This window comes from Peromyscus leucopus, chromosome 8b (assembly GCF_004664715.2).
Source record: "Peromyscus leucopus breed LL Stock chromosome 8b, UCI_PerLeu_2.1, whole genome shotgun sequence".
Classification (NCBI taxonomy): domain Eukaryota; kingdom Metazoa; phylum Chordata; class Mammalia; order Rodentia; family Cricetidae; genus Peromyscus; species Peromyscus leucopus.
Window position 1 is genome coordinate 44,430,270 of NC_051086.1, and position 21,888 is coordinate 44,452,157.

Sequence of the window (21,888 nt, forward strand, 5' to 3'; positions counted from 1 at the left end):
TCAGCCTGGCCCAGCAGACTAGGACTGAGGGCGGCAGGGTCAGCTCCTGGCTGCCAGCTCTGGCAGGTTATTGGCTTCTAAGTTGGGCCAGGCTGGCTGGGAACTGGGAAATGACGCTAAAGGGGACGAACGTGGCCGCGCTGTGGGGACAGAAATGAGGGAACACACGCATCAGGAGGTTAAACGGGGAAGGCGGCTGGGATCTCTGAGCTGGGAGGGACTGACTCTTCTGCCCAGTGCCGAGGGAGACTTTAGACTTTCAGGCAGAGACGGCTTCAGTGCAAAGCCTCGGGGTGGGATGCCCTGGCTTGTGCTAGAACCCTGAAGCCAGGTGGTGGGAGCAGCAGAAGCGAAGGCAGGGCCAGGCTCACTCTCAAAGACAGGGGGGCCCCATGGCCGAGAGCCTGGCACACAGCTTGGGTGTTCTCTCAGAGAAATAAGGAGCCACGAGGGGTTCCGTAACAGGTCCCCCTGGTGGCCGTGAGAAGGAAGGGCTGTGAGAAGGCAGGCCGCGGACTGGGCTCAGTGCGCTAGGGGAGAGTGCTGTGGAGGCCTGAGAGGCGACATGGCTCAGGACAGCAGACCTACCTGCTGGATCTGCTCTGTTGTCTCACTGCTCCGGAAGCACTGGAATGAGACAGGCTACTGTGCTAAAGGGACAGAGGAAGGTGTGGCCTGTGTGTGGCTTTTCAAGGACGCTTGCTCCCAGGCCGGGCTTGACCTCTGGCCAGTGGCATTTCCACAGCAGGCATCCCGAGGATCAGGGCGGTGTGAAGAAGACCCCGCTGCTTCTGTGGACTGCTGCCCCTTCCTTCCGCTCCGATGGCCTGTGGGAGCTCTGAAACCCACCCCAGTGGGGGAGCTACGGCCCTGGGGGCACAGCCTGGGCCACAATCACGTGGTCCGTCTCCTGCAGCTGCTCATCAGCCACCCCAAAAGTGCAGCAGCCATTGGCTACTCCAGGAGGGTCCGTCACATCTCCAAGTCTTCTTACCCATCTGGCGCTGTTTGCTCAGGAGGGTCCTGAAGCTGTCCTGTACATCCCCACCCCTTGACTCCCTGCAGGCCATGGCAGAAAGTGACTCCTAGGGGTGACACCCACCAGGCAGATAGGCCACCCTCAGTAACTTCTGGAAGCTTCCCCACGTCCCAAGGTCGTCTAGCCAAGCAGGGGCACCCAGACACAGATCAAACCTAGAGAAGGAACAGGGAGGAAGCTGATCCACCACCACATCCTTTAGAGCTCCCCAGAGACCCAGGCTGCCTTGGCAGATCTTGGAGGTGGCCCTGACGTGGGCACCCTGGAATAGGGGCAGAAGGACAGGAGCCAGGGAGTATGATGGGATACACATAGACCCGGAACTTCCACCATGAGCAGGTGCAGGAGGAAGTCCAAAAACAAAGGACACACTCCAAGAGGAGGAGAGGCAGCTGTCAGGTCTTAGGCATGTGTGGGAGCTCTGCTAGGGGCTGGGGGGTGTCAGGCAGAGGGAACAGCGTGTATGACAATCCAGAGGTTGTACACTGAGGACTATCTGGATGGATCATGCCTGATCGAAGGGGAGACGGCAGTGCTCTGGGGCAGTTTTTCAGTAGGGGGAGCTCGGCCAATGCGCGGTGCTCAATGAAACCCTGGCACACACCCCACAGTCCCTTCCCAAGGAGTCCTGGCCCAGCGTCCATGTTAGGCTCCGCCAATGCTTCCCCAGCTCGGGGCTGTGATTGCATATGGGACCACCAGGTGGCCATCTCCACCCTGAGACAGACTCATGTATCTGTTAGGATCCCAGAACGGCAGTGAGTCCCAGCTGTGACACCTCCTAGCCCTTAAATGCAGGCAAGTTATCCTGTGTTGTAGACACTGGTATGAACAGAGCTGTGTTCTGGATGCACACTGCATAACTCTAGTCTGAGGTGGAGGTGCTCCTGGAGGGAGACCACTTTTGACTCTGTTGCCCTTGCCCAGGGCTTTCCGGAAGACAAATGGCTGGGGAGGCTGGGAGCCCTGGTCTCGCCCTGGCTTTGCCTGGGACCGGTGTATAAGTTCAGGCAGGCTCTGGTCCTCTCTTGGTGGCCACATCTAAACCTGTGACCCTGAGATCAACCTGAGAGTCCACCCTCCCTGGCATGGGTCTCCCACAAGTCCATGCCAAGACCACATAAAGCTGTCCAAGGTGGCTTTATGGGCTTTAGATGCTGTGCTTTGCCATAGCCACAGCTAGTTCGCTGGCGAGGTTCAGAGAGCTGACCCCTTTGAACCCACTGGCTGGCACCTGTCTGCCTAACTGTCCTCACTACTGCTCTCCAGGCCACTGGAGACGTTTCTGTCACGGCTGACGGGAGATAGTCCCCAGTTAAGGTGTTTTACTTCCTCCCCTTCCGGCCATGGAGTTGGTGCACACTTGTCTCTACTACCAGACTGGTGGGACACAGAGCACCTGCCGTGAACCAGGCCCTGTCCCTGGGGCCACCACTAAATAGGACAAGGCTCCTTGTCCCCCAAATACCTGTATTCTGCTAGAACGGTGAGGAGAGCTCATGATCAGCAAATAATGGCGCCCGGAGAATCTGAGGCAGGGCTGTAGATCCCAGTGCATAGGTAAAGAAACCGATCCTGGCTGGGCGGTGGTGGCACACGCCTTTAATCCCAGCACTCGGGAGGCAGAGCCAGGCGGATCTCTGTGAGTTCGAGGCCAGCCTGGTCTACAGAGAGAGATCTAGGAAAGGTGCAAAGGTACACAGAGAAACCCTGTCTCAAAAAAAAAAAAAAAAAAAAAAAAGAAAAGAAAAGAAAGAAAAGAAAAGAAAAAAGAAAGAAAGAAACTGATCCTGGGAGGGGAGAGAAACTTGCTGCTGACCTCGAGTGTGCTGACAGGCCATTTCCCGAAACACAAAGCCCTGGTAGGCCTCTCCAGGTCAGCTCTCTTCTCCCTGTGTGCTGCAGTGAGGACTCTGTACTCTCCCTTGTTCCCCAGTGGACGGAGCAGTGAGTGCCCAGACCTGCCCCGGGTGAGCCCCAGCTGGGAACCGGGGAGCCTGGGCTCCTGCCCACCCAACCTCAGTTCCCCTCTCAGCTGCTGCTGCTGCTGCTGATGCGTGGCTCGTGTTTACTATGAGCCAGGAAACACTTGGATGCACCGCAATGACCCTTAGTTATCGGGCCCCTGACCTTAGAGAGACGGTGAGTGCGGAGCTTTCTTGAACAACAGGCGTGACGCTCCCCTGGGCGAGGCTCTCAGCAATTAGTTTCCGCTGTTGTGGGGAGTCGCAGCTGGGTTCAGCGGTCCACAAGATATAGCGCCCCAGGACGGGACGCCGGACAAAGGGGTGCAAACCCTCTGACACGCTGAGGTGGCGTGTAGGTTAACAGAGCAGCTTGCTTTAGGCGCATACTGCAAAACCCCACAGAAGTCCAGGGGGCATTTGCCCAACCGTCTTTTCTGCCAGGGATCAACGGCAACGAGCTTCTGGGGCTTTGGGATCATCGAGGTTGGCGTCCTGGTGAGCTCTAGTGTGGGGTGTGGGTGACATCTAGGAGGGACTCAGATCCCCACGTGTCAAGGAAAGCGCGTCGGACCGCTCCTCAGCTGGCAACACGCATAAACGGCAGAAGGGACGAAAGACGTGTTCACACAGCAAGCCGGCAGTGCTGTGCAGCATTTTGTCCGCCCAGCCGCATGAACACATCTTCCCGCAGGCCTTCCCAGGCGTGTGTGTACAAGCTTCCTAGCATGGGAACTCTGTGGCCCGCTCGTACCCTATTCCGCCGCAGCTCATCCCTGGGATCCAAGAGCAGTCAATCGCAACAAATCTCTCGGGGGCACAAGCTCCTGTCGAGGCTCGTGACGATGGCTTTCGGAGGAGCAATGCGTATTTGGACAGTGCTCGGAGCCCCTGGGTCCCCACCGGGGAACACAGGGAGACGCTAACCAGACAGCTCCTCCTATCTGTAGCACAGGGAGTATAGAGCTGAGGCGTGACCCGTCTGGAAACTCGAAGGCTCACAGGGGCCACTCCTCTTAAGCTAGATTTCTACGTGAGCGTCAAAATCGGCCTGTGCTGACCCGCACACTCATCACATGCAGCACAGTCCCATGGAGGCCCAGAAGGGTGGACCACTCGTCCACCCCCCTAGCATGCCACTGCTTAGCCTACTGTGAAACTACGCTGTCGTTTTGTCTGAGGTGGGGGGGTTGTGGCACACCCTGGCACGAAGCCTCTCTCCTCTCGTGTGGACACTCCGGCTCGCTTCCCATAAGGTATAATGGAAGAGCGTTTCTTGTCTATTCCACTCTTGCTTTATTTTTGCTGATTGCTGCTTCTTTAGGCTCGTGAGTTCTCACCTGTGTGTGTACTCTGCTTGGAACAGGGCCGGGCATTTTGCGATCAACCTAGTTGGTTGCCCTCTTAGGGCACCTTTTCTGCGATTAACAGCTCTCGTTGGTGATGACTAGAAAGGCATTCTGGAGCTGGTGGGACCCCCAGCGCATGCTCTGGCCAGTTTCCTGGGCACCGGTATAGAGTTCAACGCTCTGTCGAGTTTTGTGGTGTGCAATGAATGGCTGCCTCATAAAGGGACCCACAGGGACTAAGCCTTGACACCCCTGGACCTTGCTTGAGGAGTGTGAAGGTCAGTACTCTCAGAGGAGGTAGGTCTGAGTTTATCAGGGAATATCTGACATGGTGTCGGAGAATGCGAGACTCACAACGTTCCGTAATCTGCGGGAGGGGCTTTATATGGCTTAGAGAGAGGCATCCTTTGTTAATGCTGATATCGTTAGGGGTCTATGCGTGATCATAGGGGCTTCCACGATCGGCCGCGACATGATTTCCCGGGTGGCTTCACCGGCAGGGGTGCCATATATGATAGCCAATCTTGCCCTCGTGATCCAATGAGCAGCTCTTTATAGTCCACAGGGTGCGTTTCCAGTAGAGAGCGTGGCAGAACTTCACATCGGTAAGATTTTCCGTGGGACCATAGGGATACTGCCTTGCATTCTTAAATATTCTATAGTAGCGCTTCTCCAAGGGGACGGGGCCTCGGTCTATCCACCGTCGGCAGGCTTCGCCCTCTGGTGTGGCACTCCGCAGTCGTGGGGATAGTGAAGAGGAGACGGTAACCGGTTGGTAGGGCAGGTGAGGCACTCAAGCCAGGGAACATGAAGCGGAGGAGAGTAGGTCTCACTGGAGGGGCAGCAGCCAGGTAGAAGTTAGAGCTGCATTGGGAAGCACCTATCTGTGGACAATAACTGTGTGGGTAGAGGTGAATAGCAAGGCCACCTTTCTGCTCCCAGCTTCCACAGAACTAAATCGAGTAACTTAGAGAGGCTCTCAAGCATCTCATGGGACATGAGAGACACGCGGGTAGCCGTCAGCACCCGCCATGCTGTCTATGTGGTATTATGGTGGACAGGCTGTGCCTCCAGTTAGTTCATGCGGAGTGCATGCGGGGCTCAGGAGGTCGCAGAGACTGATTCTCACAACCCGTGGTGAACAGGGGAAAGCGGCCGGTCCCTTTAGAGGATTGCAACCACAGCTTGGCGCCGTTCACTATAACACACTAGCACCTCTGAAGCTGCCCGGCTGTCATAGCGTGTGGACAGTGGTGATGCTAGGCTAGAGCTCGGCGACGAGTTCCTGGAGCGGAAGATCCTGGGCACTACATAGAGAATGGTGTGCTTTGCGGGAACTGGGATGGGCTCTGGCTCAGCATAGTGTTCGGGGACACTCTGGGTCTGAAGCTGACACAAAGAACGCAGAAATGGATAATGGGGGCCATTGGGTGTCACAGAGAGTCTATTAGGAGAGAGAAGAGATCCAGCTCTTAGGTACTGACACTAGCGGTGGGGTTATGCACATGCAGCGAGCTCATTTGCGCAGCCAATGGGGGTGGAGTGACTCTTGTAGGCGAAGGAAAGAATGGAGAGATCTCATTGCGAAGAGGGATTTCTACAGAAGTCCGGTATTAGAAATACGTCTGATGGCCAAGCGCCAGAGAATATGAGAGGTTAGAAAGCTCATAAGGGATGCACTGCTCTTGGAGGACTTTCACTACTCCCATACCGGAGGTTACTGTGAAGGAATAAGGCGGGCGACAGCGAGGGAGGGGGATGGGGGCAGGGAGAGGAAAGGAGACACATGGTCCAAGTGTCGAGGGACTCGCTCCACAGAGTTAGGAGAAGTATTGTATGAATCCGCATGCAGTATCCCAGAAAGGCCCTAGATGCGCAAACGAAGCGCCACGCACGATGAGGCGTATATTACGTATGCTTTGCGCTCTCCATTCCTCATGAAGATAGTTTTTCGCTATAAGAAATAATGTTAAGCAGAAGTTAAGTGATCCTCTGACTCGAAGAATCAGCTACACCCAGAGTGATGGATCTGGCCTTAGTCGATAGAACGACTGAGAGCATCCTTCTGTTGTTACCTCAGATGACCTCAGAGAACGTCAGTTCTACCCTCTGAATCGGTGGATGCCTTGGAACCCATTCTGCCTTCTTGCTCCATGGTAGCGGCTGGGACCCTATCATAAGGTCATGGAGCGCTCTCGAGCGTGCCCCTTGAATGGGCACTCCCTCCACCTGATACTCACTTCTACAGGACTGGGCATCCTTCACTCTTTTATAAGCTCTCGATTTATGACTCACAGACTTCGGAGCCGCCTCCGCCCCGCCCGCTCCCTTCAGCAAGACAGGCTTGAGGCTCACGCATAGTGCGCGTGAGTCTCATGAGCAGTGGGTGCTGTCGGCTCAGTTACTCGGTGACGACAGTTGAATGGCTCACCGCAATCATCAGACGGGATGGCTCTCGCGAGAGGCTAGGAGCACAGAGTGGAGGGCGGGTCCTGTCCTGAACAGAAAGTTCAACGTCGCACTCAATCGAGGCTGGGTCGGACTTCCCTAGAGACTCTTGAGAGCTAAGGGAGCAATCCGCGGAATGAGGCGCGGAGATTGTCTTCCTGTGTGATGAGCAGCGTGTCCGATCCAGGTAGAAGATGGGTACGATGGAGCTCCGTGTACCTGAGTGGGACACGCCACTCGCGTCGCCCTCCCAGACAGTTCTGCGCACGCGGTGCCCAAAGCTGGCCCAGGTGTGCCTCCCTTGCTAAGAGCTCTAAGCCACGGATGGAGAGCAAGGGCAGGGAGACAGGATCCCGTGTGGAAGTCGATACAGTGCAGAAACTCAGGCCTGACAGACTGAAATAGTCTTGGAAATGTGCAATAGGTAAACAAATATACATCCCGTGCATAATAGGATAAATAGGGCAGCCTTTCTGCACTATGGCACACACACTTGAGACGGGACATTGATGCTCCACCTGTTCTCATGAGTTCTTAAAGATTTTGTTCTTTTCGTTTTTGAGGCATTTGATCTTTCTGTGTAAGCTTCTGGCACCGGTCTCGGAGCTGAGGCGACGAAACTAGGACTGACGAACGGAGTCCACCTTTGGGCTTCGACCCACCTGAAGTTTCAGTCGATCTCCCCAACCTGCCCCTATATACGCTTGGCGTCACACGCCACACACGCCGGGCTTATAGAGCGCTGCGTCTGACACGCTTCCCTCTTCTCCTCGTCTCGCTTTGGGAGTGTCTGGTAGCCTTATCGGCACATCTCTTTGGGAAAATCCTTCATATTGGACACCTGGGCTCTCATTCGGCGGAAAGTTCCGGGGTCTTAGTGTTAATATCCCAGATGTATAGAATCTGACGGCACGTAGAGGCGAGGCCTCACGCTGCAGTTCGAGTCGCTGCGGCCCTGGTCTTCTGATCCCCAACGAGAGGAGGCTGAGCTTGTGGCCAACGGAATGTTCGAGGGGCGTGCGACTCGCACGTCCCTCAGAGGAAACTAACGTGCCCCTGGCTGGGCCACAGGGTGCTAGGGACGCATTCCTATGGTCCTTCGCTGGCGCCGGATAGCTCCTCTACCAAAATAAGAGCACATTTGTGTAGGTGCAGCCACATTGGCGTTTAACTATCCAAGCTGGCAAGCTAGCGCCTCTGCATCCTCTCCATTAGGATAATGATTCGCCATAGCGCGGACCTTGGGTTAATTAGTCCTGGTTGTGCCAGGTTTTGTCGCTTGGATGCCGGCACCATTATTAGTGCAAGATACGTGAAGCGTAATTTGAACTTTTGAGCAACTATAAGAGATGGGGAAAGAGGGGCGTTGTGGCTTCCAGCCAGTGGCTTAGGGCTGGGAGTGCAGAGGTGCTCGGGCCATTTTACGCTATCCCTTGGCCTGTTTGTGTGGGTTTTTCTCCCTTTTCAATAGACATACCCTTAAGGAGTTCACTTTCCTGCTCCGTGTGGTGCTGAGGCGTGGGCAGCGTGGTGAGTTTCAACGCGCGCTAGCAGTTCGAGTTAGGATGAGCATGGGGGTTTGTACCATTTACCAGGAGAGACTTCGCAGTACGCAGTGGTGGGTACCACCTGTGTCTCCCGAAGCAATGCCTGGCCTAGGTGGCGCACTGGACAGGGTCCTAGTTTCTAGTGGACGCGCGTATAGTGATTCCGGAAAGACTCCTTGGAGTCGGCCGCCTACTCCGGCGCAACCCCCTATAGCTGGCCAGTTAGCCACCGCCTGTGGATCTAGGGCACGCGCGCGTTCTGAGGCTCGTGAGCCATTGTGTATAACTACACCAGACTGCAGACTCTGGCGCACGAAAACGTGGGGGTCGACCACTCGCAAGGGCGGGGTTTGAGGCTGCTGTGCCTTCTGGGCGCAGAGCCCCTGATCTATGCGTGTTCTGAAGATCTGTAGACTCAGCAGAGCCGAGGAGAGGGGCCTGTGCTGGGCGCAGCAGGTGCCTAGCAAGAGCAGCCGGAAGACAGGAGGGCCGAGGAGGCAGAGAGGAGTCAAAGCCACACCCAGGACCCAAACCTGAGCCAGCAGAGAGCAGGAGAAAGGGCTTTCCACTCCCCCGACCCTGCGGCTAGCGTCCACTGGGGGTGGGTTTGCTCGATGGCAGAAAGCTCGGCTCCATCAGTTGTGGCCATTCTTCGAAGAGCTCGGGGGAAGGAAGGGCTTATCTCTCCCGATCAGGTAAGGGCGCTGCCAGGTGTCTACCTAACTTTATTTACGGATCGGCCCACGATGGTGAGAGTCAACCTTCACGCGGACGATTCGCCACGAGTAGGCATGGTTTGTGGAGCACATGAAACATAGCTCCAGACGACTAAGTGCCATGGGCAGCTGAGCATTGAACGTTTAAACACTGATCGTATTCCCTTCGAATAAGGCCCACCAACATGTCCCGCAGCCAGGACTCAGTCTTCCAATGGGGCCGAGCCATACCCTTGCGCGGCACATTTAGACAGCCCGCCTCCCCAAAGGCCACTCCACTCTGCACTTTCACAAGATCATAGCTGCACGCGCCTGCTGCCTCCAGCTAGCCGATCTCCGCGACTTGCTTTGCTCGCGCCAGTGTGGTGTTGGTCGGACAACGTACAGGACCTTCATCGTGACAGCTTACAGCCGCTACGTGCCACCGAAATGCTCACAACTACGTCGGTGCGAATCTTGTCCGGAGTTGTGGCTGGGGACGCACAATGGTGGCGCGTGGCCTTGGGGCCGGCGGCGCGCCTGTTCTCAAGCCTCACGGCACTTCTCGGCCGTTTAGCGCTCTTCTCGCAGACGGCACAGCATACGTGCATCGCGCGGTGACGGACCTGGGTGGCTGCATTCGTCGTGACTTCACCCCGCCCCTACACACGACCCTATCCACTCTCAGAGAAGCAAAGTGGCGTCCCGCGCCAGGTGGGGCAGCACCCTTCTTCGACACTCTATATCAAGGACGCCTGAAGTCCCGCGTCATCCACCGAGTGGGCGTTGCGCTTGTACCGTTGGTTTCCATCGATGGTCACGATGCCGACACTGGAAAAAAGGCCCCCACAGCATGCTCACAGGATGTGAGGACGGGGGGCACTCTTCAGCTAGATGGCCCATTGGAGGGCCCCCCCTGATGCTTTTTTATTGAGAAAAGTGACTCCCCGTTTGAGAGGCAGCCCAGTCACCTGCCTTGGGGCGTCTTGTCTTTCCCAGATTTCGAGCACCCTTCAGTGTGTCGCTCAGAGTCTGTGGGAACAGGCTGCAGCCCTGAGCAACCTGGCTTCCATAGAGGGTGCAGGCGCTAGTTTCTCCCCACTCAAAACTGGCGGCTTGCCCAGACGCTTATCCCTTTCCATAAGGGCATTCTAGGATGGGGGGCTATATAGCAGTGAGTCTCTCGAGATTGGTAGAGGGCCCGAATGAGTGGAAGAACACGCCCATACCTAGTGGATCCCCTCAATGTTTTGGTACAGAGAGAGCCAACCTCCAGGCTGGTCTGCGAGGAACAGAGAGCGGCCTATTTGGCAGCTGAGCATTGAGAGAGTCGATACTTCCATAAGTCCTTGACACTAGAGGATATGCCTGGACATGTCGAAGGACCATGAGCTGGTTCTCCTCGCCCGCAGAGTCCAGAGTTCCCCTAGCAGAGTGATCGCGGAATCACAGACGTGAGTCCACTGTACCCTTTGTTTATTAACAGCAGTGCCCTGGCGAATTGCCCCGGTGTGGGTTTTTAGGCCTTTTCGGTGAGTGGATGGTTTCGGATCCGCCAGCACAAGCGCGGAAACGACAACGTGCTGACGCCACGAAGAGTCGACGATGCGTCCTTTCTTGTGTTTCGTCAGTTCTCCATCCTTGAAGAGACGCCTGCGGCCCAAGGTTATTGTAGAAAGCCCCATAACCTGCCAGACTGGGCAGGGCCGTTCGAGGCTGGATCCCTGCGGGCCCCCAGTCTGTTCCTGCTAGGAAGGCTGGGAAGGGCTTACAAGGTGCTCATCTTAATAGCCACGCACGTTTCCATTCAGTGGCGGGCCCTGTCTTACCGGTGTGAGTTCCTCCCTCTCGGGCACGTCTAAATGAACTACATGTTCGTCCAGCTGCTAGAGAGTGTGCCTGCAATACGAGCCTCCTTCATACGCTTGCACATGAAGCTATGTTTGCAGCTCCTGTGGAGTGAACAGACAGGCTAAGAGAGCGTTATGCTTGACACATCGAGACCTCGGTAGCTGCACTACATTCCAAAAATACACAACGCCATTAGTCCAGGAGTATACGCCATCACGAAGCAGAATAGAATTCCACTCCTAATAAATCTAGACTTTTTGTGCTTTTTACTTGTGGAGCTCTCTCGAGGCGTTGTTCTGTTCCCGCTTTTTTAGACATGGTCAATTTTTGCCATAGCTACGTATGACAACCCCGACTGCATGCGTCCGCACGTCGTCTCCAATATCCTTTCTCCGCCAACACCTCCCCACATACACATGCTTTCATGTGGCTGTGGATCTTTGAAATGAATTCCTCCAGTGATCTCTTGAGAGGTCTCAGTTCTGCTCTGCTCAGCACGTCACGCCACATCTTTTGCGTACTGACCAACCTGTCTAGGTAGACCACGAAATCTCGCTCTCTTACTTGAGGCTCTTCGCTATGGCTTGCACACCTAGGAAGGAAGGAGGGGTGAGCACCTGAGGAGCTCTGTGAAGCTCTTTCATCATTTTCCACTGGGGTGTAGCTGTTGTGGGTGCCCCTGAGGTACCACGGATCCCGGGAGTCTGCGCAACACCGTAGGCGCTTCATAGCACTAGAATGTGCATTTTGCACAGGACACTAACCACGCGACCATTTGACGGTAGTCTGAGCGCATTTGATAACATATCGCTACCACACCGGAGGCCCAAGACTAGAGCCCACCTGGCTTCTACTGAGGTGGCTGTGGTTCCCTCCGGCCATTACCCCACCTGCAGCGCCCGGTTGATGGTATGAAAAGATGAGGGCAACTCGCCCAGCCTCATACCCCTGGGGTGCTCCCCACTCGACCACCCACAAGCGTGGAGGGTCGACTCTCACAGAGACTGAGAGCCAGCTGGCAGGGGGGTAAGCTCATCGTGCTTTCACCTCCTGGACTTCAGGATAAGGCTTCCTAAGTGTGTCCGCTTTCCTACAAGTGAGAACACGGTCTCCATTTGCAGGCCCAGATGCTTTCGCCCCACGAGACAATTACTGCCGCGAAGTACCCAATCTGTGGCAGGAGGGGACCGATATAGCGAGGTATTCTGTTTCTTATTTAGTCGCTGGGGGGCAGGCTGTGCCTTTTAGTCCTCCTGTTATCCTCAGGTGCTGATAAATTTTGTGCACATGGGCGCGAAGTTGAGGAATGGGGAGAAGAAAACCGAAGGGTGCGGTCACCCGGAGAGTAATGTGGGTCAGTTACCAGAGGCAAAGAGACAGCAAAAAGAGCGGAAGACAAAAGCTTAGCTGTCCCTTTCGAGACAGCAATGAGGCACAGCCACTGTCTCGGAGCGCAAGCGCGAGAAGGGCGAGATCTAGCGCCAAGTACCCAACAGCTCAGGGAGCAGACATAGATATAGGGAGGTCAGACGAGGAGGCAGCGCAGAAGGAACTCCCATCAGTCGGTGGGTCGAGCGAATGGGGCCTGTATGGGGTCCGCGGGACAGGGACTGCCTCACCTGTCTTTGCCGTGAGTACGGGCGAGCAGAACGTGTTTCGTTATGCAAGTAGAGCACTGACCAGCAGCGCTCTACTATTATTGCTACAGGATTGAGGTTAAGATAGTAGAGAGCTGTATAGTCAAAAATTGTCAAGTAGTAGTATCACTTGACCTGGATGGGTATGGGTTGTGGCGAGGGTCCGGGCCATGTGCCGGCACGGGCGATGGACTCTCGGCTGGATTAACGAGAGGAGGTTCCAGAGCTCTCAGCCGTCAGGGCACTGAGACCGGTCCAGCCCCCGGCCCGCATCTAGGTCGCCCGAAAGAGCCCCTGGGGAAGAGGGAAGAAGGCAGGAGAAAAGACCACTCAAAGGAAACTCTCGGGCACACCCTCAGGGAAGCGTGGCCACGCGGATCTGTTCTGTGCTACCCACCTGCTCATTGGCCCTCCTCCAGAAGATGCCCAGGACGAAGATGGCGGTGACAGGGGGCGCCAACGAGCTGGTCACCGACTGCATGTAGATGAAGAGCTGTCCGCTGTTGGAGCCCTGCAGGACTGGGATCCAGGCCACGCTCACGCCTATGAGCACCACGATGACCAGCCTGCGGGTGGCAGCGGCCAGCCCTGCCTCAGTTCTGCGTTTTCCCCTGCTCCCTGAGACCTGCCCTCTGGTTCCCATCTCCTGCCGTGGCTCCCTGCGGCCTAGGGGGCCAGTCGTTCAGCCCTGCTCTTGCCTTCTCCGCTCCGTGTACCCCATCTGCAGGCAGGCATGTGCTTGGGTACCCGTGTTTTCCCTAAACTCGCTGGGCATTTGGGGGTCAGTGAATGACACAATGGCCCTCGAACCTGGGCCAGCCTAAAGGGACCTAGGTACACCTACGGATCTTTCTGACTCCCTGACGGAAGCTGCACCATCCTAGCCAGCATATCTCTGTCCCCTAGCCCTCAGCTCTTGGCGGGTGACACCCCCGCCCCCAAACACACACACCTACCCGCAGGCACATGGCTCCTCCCAAGTCCTTGCTGGAAGCTCACCATGCTTTGGGGCTGGCCTTGCAAACAGATCCACCCATCCTACGCCCAAGGGAACGCAGGGGGCAGTGTGGGTCTGGGGCTTCAGGGGGAACCCTGGAAACTCAGAGGATGAGCCACCCTGCTAGGGCCGGAATCCCACCTGGCTGAGTCCTTTCCCCTCTCACTCAGGGGTACAGCGGGCGAGGCCCACGGCCGGCGCCTTGCAAGACGGACTGGCTGGGCGCAGGTGGGTGGGTCCTTCCCCCACCTTCTCACTTTGCTCCTGGCCAGGCCCGGGGCACAGGTGGCAGAAGGAGGAGGTGCCGCTTTGATTGAGGCTAATTAACCCTTAGACTGGAGCACAGCCTGGGCGCGGCCTCTTCAAAGCCAGGCGGTCTCCACCGACACGCCCTCCACCCTCCAGCCCGGGGGCCCTAGCAAGTCCGGGGCCTCATCTCACTGCTGGCCTTCGGTTCAAGCCGGGCCTCTGGATGAGAAGGCGGCTGCCTCTTCCTAAAAGAGCCTCCAGGGGGCGCGCGCACACCCAATCTCCTGAGTGGTGTGTGTGTGTGTGTGTGTGTGTGTGTGTGTGTGTGTGTGTGTGTGTGTGTGTGTGTGTGTGGGGGTGGGGGTGGGGTGTCTGAGTCCTCCAAATTGCTCAGCTGGACATTGAACCCCAAGGGAAGAGACAGAATGGGTCAGCTGCGAGGGAAGTAAAGGAGGGGGCAGGGTCCTAACATCACTGTTGGCCCACAACCCCAACTCGGCCGCCCGGGACAGCTCTCAGGCTTACAGCGAGACCAGCTAGGAAGAGCCTGCTTCTGGGAGGCCAGGGAGACAGGAGGCATGAGGGCCACAGGCCAGGCTGCTAGGGCTACTAGAGTCCCAAGCCAGAGAGTGGGGCACCCACTGCAGGGCCCAGGAGGTGGGAGTCTGAAGGGCTTCTTTCAAGGAAAAAGCTATCTTTCTCGGAGGGACAGACCTCTAGTCGTCCAGCAGCTGCAGAGAGGAGGCAGGGGCAAACAGGCGGCCAGATGTCACGTGAATGGGTCTGATCGCTAAGAACTTGAACTGCTACAGAGGCCAGAGGCTCCCTTCCTGCAGATGAGCTCACGACGCCCCGGCTCCCAGGCATGTCCCAACAGGGGCTCTTCTCGCAGAGGCTGGCTGCTTTGCATCACCCGGGACAACTCCTGGGAGAGCCCCTGCCCCAGGCTCCGGGACGAAGGCTGCAGTCAACCCTTGTTGGTGGGAAGGGAGCAGGCACCCCAGGAGACCACTCTCCACTGCCCTGGCCAGTCCCTCCCAGGCTCCAGTCAAGCACCCGGCAGAAGGGTCCGGCTGGGAGGGCTCATTTTTGACGTGTTCTGGCTGCACATGCGAGGGAGGGATCTGGTAGTGGGGGGGGGAGGGCAGTGGGGAGTACTCATTCTCTGGGCAGGGCGAGGGGGTGGTGAGTATCTGGAGAGTTAGTTGTACAGAGGACAGAGATGAATGCTGGGCTGAGTGAGGAAACGATAAGCCAGCTGGAGGAAACACCAGGTCCTCAGATGGCCCAGGGTATCATTGTGGTCCGGGTGTGGCCAATTTGAGGATTAGCTCTGGGATCCGTGCAGGGTAGCTGGAGCCAACCAGAAGTCTCAGGAGGATTTTTGGTGTCGTTGGGGAAGGAGAGCTGACCCCAGTTGAAGGAGTCAGCTCAGGAATGACAAGTGTGTATCCCAGATACTCTGGCCCCTTTCCTTCTTTCTCTGCTTAAGCCGGAACGCAGTGAAGCAGACAGTGCTGCAGAAGCCCCGCCCCCCCCCCCCGCCCCGCCCCGCCCCGCCCATACCGTCCGACCAGCAGCAGCTCCCGCTCTCCGGCGCAGGGCCGAAACCGCCTCCAGATGTCCATGGTGAAGAGTGTACTGCTGCTGTTGAAGATGGATGTCAGCGACGACAGGAGCGCAGCCATCATCACGGCTATCATCAGCCCTCGAAGACCTGAGGGCAGAAAAGGGCCCCCCCATTGTGACCCGCTCCCGCTGGGAAGGAGCGGAACTTAAATGGCAGCCTGTGGCCCGGCAGTGGAGTAATTACCCACACGGCAGGCCTGTGTTCAGCCCTGGTGTCTACCTTCGGCAGAGCCTGAGCTGACAAAGCACTCTTCCTGCCCTGATCCAACCTGCCTGAGAGTGAGGAGCCCGAGACAGCTCCAGGGGCAGAGGCAGAAGGGTGGGGCAGGAGGGGGCAGGAGGGGGCAGGCATGGGACCCTTGGCTGGGAGGTCACACCTGGGCAGACAGGGGCCTATTCTCTGGAACTCCCTGCCACCTCACTTCCTGTACACAGCAAGTCCCAGCAAGCATGGTGGATCCCTTCTCGGCTCTGGTGGAGGGGAGGGCATGAGAAATCCGCCCTATTTCCTGTGAGTGCAAGGTCCCTAGCCAGGCCAGGCAGCATTTTGGAAGTAAGGGGCTCCAAAGGGCTGTGGTGCTTCAGTCTGGGTACCTCCTGGGTGTTCCCTCTTTAGCAGACAGACTCCTTGCCTCTGCCTTCCACTCCTAGAAAGGGGTGTTGATACAGCCTGACCTCAATTCGGTAGTGTGACTCCCAGGCATCCCATGACCTGCTCTGTTTACTACTCAGGCTGATTAGGGTGGGGCCTAAAGGAAAGCGAGTTAAGCCATGGTCCCTCCTAAACATTTATCTCCCTTCCTTGGTGCTTGGAAAGTGGTTGACTTGGTGTTTATTGTGCTCATTTCTCAGACAGGGAGCTCAAGGCATAGAAAAGGCTAGAGGCCCAACAAGTCTACACTATGTCAGTGCTAGTCTGAGTCCTTAGCTCAGTATGGAAGGGGAGGCATACCCCGAGGTGGGAGTCCACAGTGTGGTCAGGCCCTGGGCCAGGCAGTATCCTTGTGTCATTAGGCTTAATCCTGGCAACAACCCCTCAGGTTGGGTGGACTCATTATCCCGAATTTACACACGAGGACACCAGGCTCGAAGCAGAGAAGTGATGCGCTCGAAATAAGTCCGCTGGCACGTAGCAGAGGCAAGGTCTATTCCCAGGTATGTGTACGTAGGCTTGGCCCTATGGGAAGGAAGGAGGCAGGGAAGATCCTCGACTTCCAGATGAGTCAAGATTGCGGGACTCGGGGAGATGGCTCTTCTTTTTGTTTAGGGTGGGACTTCCCCCAGCCCTGGACCATTGCTTCTGCTTGCACACCTCCTTGGCTGGGGAACTCACCACCCAATATTAGAATAAATAGCAAGGCTACACAAGGACCATGGGAAATGCCAAAACCTGCACCGTAGCTCTTATTACTGTCAACAGTATCTTTGTGGAGCTCATTTTTTTTGCAAATATGGGTGCTGAGAGTTCTGGACTCCTGATCTCAAAGGAGTAAGCAGTAGACTTCAGTTTGCATGTCATTCTGGGCCTCAGTTTCCCCATATGAGAAGGTATTAATAAAAAGGTCAAGACAAGGCAGTAGGTAGGGGTGATACGCATGGTCAAGTCTGTAGTAGTTGGCATGCCTGTGACCTTAGCAAGGTCACCTCACCTTCTAGGGCTTTCTTTTTTTTTTTTTTTCTTATAGATTGCTTGATTTATTTTATGTGTATTTGCTTGCATGAGTTTATGGTTATCACACGTGTATGCAGGAGCCCACAGAGGCCAGTACTGGGGTTCAGATCCACTGGAACTGGAATTACAAGTGAGCTGCCATATGGGTATTGGAAACCAAACCCAGGTCCTCTGCTAGAGCAGCAAGTACTCTTAACCACTAAGCCATCTCTCCAACCTCAGGTTCCCCATCTTTAAATGAAGATGAGCCCAGCTGAGCAGTCTGGAGAGAAAAAAGAAGCGACATGTGGGAAGCCTGGGTTTTTTACTTATGGTCGTTTCTGTCTGGCCAATTCGGATGGCACAGGGACCCATACAGGAGCCAGAGATGTCCTCACAATCCCAACCCTCATTTGCCAGGACCTTTCATCTGTATATGACATAGGGACTCACCTATGGGCATCAGCTCCATGACCAGCTTTGGGTAGGCAATGTTGGAGCAGCCAATCTCAGCCCCACAGGCCCGCAGACACTCGGATGGTACCACACAGGCCACGTCATCTGTGAGAAATAATACCTGTGCATCACACACACACACACACACACACACATGCCAGGCTAGCCTGAGCTGCTTGCTTGCTCCTCTGGCTCCTTACCTCAGTTTCCCAGAGCTAGCCCTTGGGGCTCTGGCCCCTGGTTGTCTTCCCTGCTGCTGCTTCCACCAGGGGCCCTCATCTGGTTGTTCCCGACTCCCAGCTCAAAACCAGGGGTGACTGGTGGTGTGCCCTACCTGTGACCTGGTGCAGGTGCCTGTCGCCTCTGCACCCACCCACCCATCGCCAGTCTCAGCCACCTTCCTTAAGGTGGGAGGTAGAAGCAGGAGAAGGAAGGCCCGTTCCCTGCCTTCCTGCCCACTCAGCGGCATGTCACATACGACACAGCCCGTTGGGTGGCTGGTCCCATAACGTCTGTCTAGCACCCCAGCGCCCAGGACCGTCTTACTCGCTTGTCCTTTTTTTTTTTTTTTTTTTTTGTACACACCCAGCACTTGGAGGCCTCCATGTCTCTGAAGACACCAGTCCTTCTCCCTTGTGTGCTGTGTCCTATGGACACCCATGGCCAACTTGGTTTATCTCCTGCGCCTCCTCTGCGGCTCCTGACTGCCCCTACCTGTCCACCTGCCCCGCGCTCCTGAGGCCCAGGATGAGCTCCTGCTGTTTGTTTACTGTGCCACCTTCCTTGTCAGCACCCCAAGGGCAGACACCAGTTTGAATCATGCCCCAAGTTCCAGGCCTCGCCCAGCCCAGGGCTGGGCCCAGAGGAGACAGTCTGAACTTTTGCTGAATGAAGGGATGAGTAAATGAGAGGAGGGAGGAGGGAGGAAGGGTTGAGGAAGAGAAGGGGAGAGGTTCCCAGGAAGAGCCCGTGCAGTTTAGGGACTTTCTCCCACTGCCCAACCTGGGGGGGGTTTACACTCCTGAGGAAGACATCATTGCTGAGACACACAGACCCAGAACAGAGCCTGGGACTCTGTGGCGACAGGCTCCTGAGACCTCATGGGTCAGAATCTTAAGGAGACAGACTTGCATCCTAGGCCCAGCCCTGCCAGTTCTGCCACTGGAGACCCAACCCTGTTGGGAGGAAAGGACAGCAGCACCCCAGCATAACGACTCTTAAAGTGAAGGGATCCCCCAAGGTCACTGTGCCTGACCCAGACTCCTCCCATGAGTTCTGCCCTGGACACCTGAGACTGGTGTCATCCTGTGCCTGGGACCACCTGTCTCTACCCCACATCCTCCTTCCCCAAGGCCAGTGCCAAGTCCAACTTGGTTCCTAGTGACAGGATGCCACCTCCTCACGGCCCCTTCTATCTACCAGTCTGCCCTGGCCTGGCCTGCTCGCCATCCTGGGAGGTGCCCCGTATTTCACAGAGGGTCACAAGGCTCAGACTGTTCCAAACCCTGACCCTTTGCCCACCTTCCTTCTCGGCCCCCACAGCAGGCAGGCAGCACCCAGGCTTTCGTGGGCATCCTTGAGCCTCTGCCTCTGCTGTTCCTTTTCCTTGGAACCCCCCTCCCCCCTCATTATCCCAAGGAATTTAAACTCATTCCTCTGATCTTACGACAGACAGACAGACAGACGACAGACGGACGTTTGGCTTCTCCAGGTCTGGCAGCATTATCTTCCTCAGCACCAATAACCTCACAACTCTGTCAGCTCCCCATCACACTACAGCCATGGGGTCCCTGGGAGAGTTCTGGGTTTCAGTCATGCCTAGCATAGCCCACATATGGCAAATACCGCCCAAGTTTGTTGACCGACTGAATGACCTTCTCCTAAGGGAGCTTGTCAAACGCACTGCCTTAAAGGGCAGTTCAAGTCCTCACTACATTCCATCCGGCACATCCTAGCCCACCTCTGGGAGCCTGCTCAGATGCTGTTTGGCTAGTAGGTACTGAAAACAGGCACATTGGCTCCAGCTGGAAACCGGTTTCTCCAGACCCTTCCTGTGTGATGTAGAGTGATCTTTTAATGTCTCCAAGGCTGTTTCCTCCTGTATAGGACAAAAACTTAACCACAACTCAACCATCAAACCTTATGGAAATTTAGCTCAAAATCTATCACAGGCTGGACAGTGGTGGCGCACGCCTTTAATCCCAGCACTCGGGAGGCAGAGCCAGGGGGATCTCTGTGAGTTCGAGGCCAGCCTGAGCTACACAAAGAAACCCTGTCTGGAAGAAAAAGAAAGAAAGAAAGAGACTACTGAGGTGTAGAGTGCTTGCATGAAAGGCTAGGGTTCCATCGCTGGCAATGCAAAATAAATAAATAATAACCACAATAAAACACTATATGATTATGCGAATGGACGAGCATGTGTTGGCCAGATGGGAGATGTTCACATTGTTGGTGGGGCTAGAAGATGGCCCAGAGCTCTAGGCTGCACTCTGGAAGTTTGCTAATGACATTGTTATTTTCATAGGATCAGGAGATAGAAAATGGCAACCAAGGTTAGGGTGGGAACCTGGATGCCTAGTTGTAGTGAGTAAGGTTTCTACAGTTCTGCTATTCCAGGCTGGCTTCAAGCCTGTAATCCTGCATCCTCCTGCCCCAGCATCCCAAATCCTGGGATCACAAGTGTACACTGCCTTGCACATCTTGATGGTAATGACTGTTACACAAATCTATACATATGTCAAGTGTGTACATACACACACACACACACACACACACACACTCAGGTACTAGTGAGATCTTATGCAGCTCTGTGGGTGGCACCAAGTCTTTTCTGGCTGAGACAGTTATGTCATGATATACCACTGCGGGGAAGAGGTCCAAGGTATCAAAAGCCTCCCTGTGCACTTTTCACAACTTCTTGTGACTTGACCAAGAGTGAGGGCCAGGCTCCTTAATGAAGCCAGGAACTCTGCAGTGGCAGAAACGAGAGCACAAATGAGGACCAGTCCAGTTTTGCAGGGAGTCCCAGACTCACACCACTGCCTCTCTCTGCCCCTTGGGAAGAGGAGGAGAGGTGATTCAGGTACCCTAGAGGGGGAAAGAGTGTGGAAGCAAGCCGGTGTGGAAACCCAATATTCACATGGTGTAAAGCCTGCTGTGGATGAGGGACCAAAGGTTAGGGGTGCAGGGCTTGGACCTGGGGGTCAGTGATGAGACTAAACTAGAATTGGGAGACAGCAGATGCAGGGCAAGGAGGCCTCACAGGATAACGGACAGTGGCGATGTGTCTGGAGGGGTACAAGGATGCCATGAGACAGTCCTCAGTTGGACTAGGCCAGGGTCCCCTGGGACTCAAACCAGCTCCATCCTGGCCCAGAGCTGGTGGGTGGCTTGGGAAGACAGAGCAGGATTGCCTTGGTGCCCTGGAGCTAAAAGCTAAAATGGGAAGGAGCCATTTATCTGCAAGGCTTACTGGGTTTTGCCAACTCGCACTTGACACCCTGCCCTCAGATGTGGACCCAACTGTTCTCCATTGCTGGGGGACACCTAGCCAAGAGCTGGGTCTGAGCATAGCCGGGACCTCTCCACCCTTCCCTGCCACAGGGCTTAGGCACGAGGTGTGCACCAGGTCATGACAGGTGGGGATCTCAGCAGAGAGTAGGGCCAAGGACTAATCTGTACCTGCTCTGCACACATCAAGAGTGTGGAAGCAGCTGGAGGGGGGCCGCGGCCCATGACCCAACCCTCTCTCTACAACTGGACAGCTGAGCATCCCAGCAGGGGGGAGACAGAACTGGGCTAGGGCTGGACCAGGATCGCCAGCAGAACTGGGGGCGGTGCAAGGCTTCTGTGCGGCCCGAGGCAGCAAACCGTCCAGCTTGCCCTGTCTGGGGGAGATGAATCAGCTTCCGGCCCCGCCCCCGGGGCCGCACGTGACCCCAGGTGAGGGCGGAGGGGATGGGCGGGACCGCCCTTAGTCACCGGCAGTCCTGCCCGCTGCCACCACCACCACCACCACCCGCCGCCTGTAGTTCCTCGGGTCGCCCCCTCTGTACGGCGCCACCTGCTCGGTAAGCGACTCCCTCTTCCAGGCAGGCCTCCGGGTTTGCGATCCGTCCTTCCCGAAGCCCGACCCGGGCTTGCGCCGTTGCTTTTACTCCAAACTGGGGCGGGGTTCCCTGGCAGCCCCAGCTTATTCCCAGAGCTCCGCGAACCTCAGGCGGATTCCGAGACGCAGAGAGGCGAACCGCGGCCCTGGACGGTCCGGCTCCGTCCCCACGCCCCGCCCACCGCGCCCACGCCCCGCCCACCCCCACCGCGCCCCGCCCACTCACAGCGCCCCGCCCACACCGGTCCTCTGACCGGGTCCGTGGTCT

At 56.2% G+C, this 21,888-nt stretch overlaps 1 protein-coding gene across 1 annotated transcript; it reads right to left on the reverse strand.

Annotated features, from left to right (window-relative positions):
- Positions 1-12,885: 12,885 nt before the first annotated feature.
- Positions 12,886-19,719, reverse strand: LOC114682968 (sodium/glucose cotransporter 5-like). The gene is made up of 4 exons (XM_028857123.2): positions 18,227-19,719; positions 17,510-17,617; positions 15,343-15,493; positions 12,886-13,096 (listed from the first exon to the last, which is right to left on the reverse strand). Exons 2-4 carry the CDS (start codon positions 17,526-17,528, stop codon positions 12,886-12,888), a joined length of 381 nt encoding a protein of 126 aa, XP_028712956.2. The 5' UTR covers positions 17,529-17,617; positions 18,227-19,719.
- Positions 19,720-21,888: the final 2,169 nt, after the last annotated feature.

Bases quoted from the DNA above. Each gene is read 5' to 3' on its own strand.
- LOC114682968 (XM_028857123.2), bottom strand. The intron at 13,097-15,342 runs GTATGGGCGGGG...TGCCACCCGCAG, and splicing joins GAGCTGCTGCTGGTCGGACG to GCTGGTCATCGTGGTGCTCA.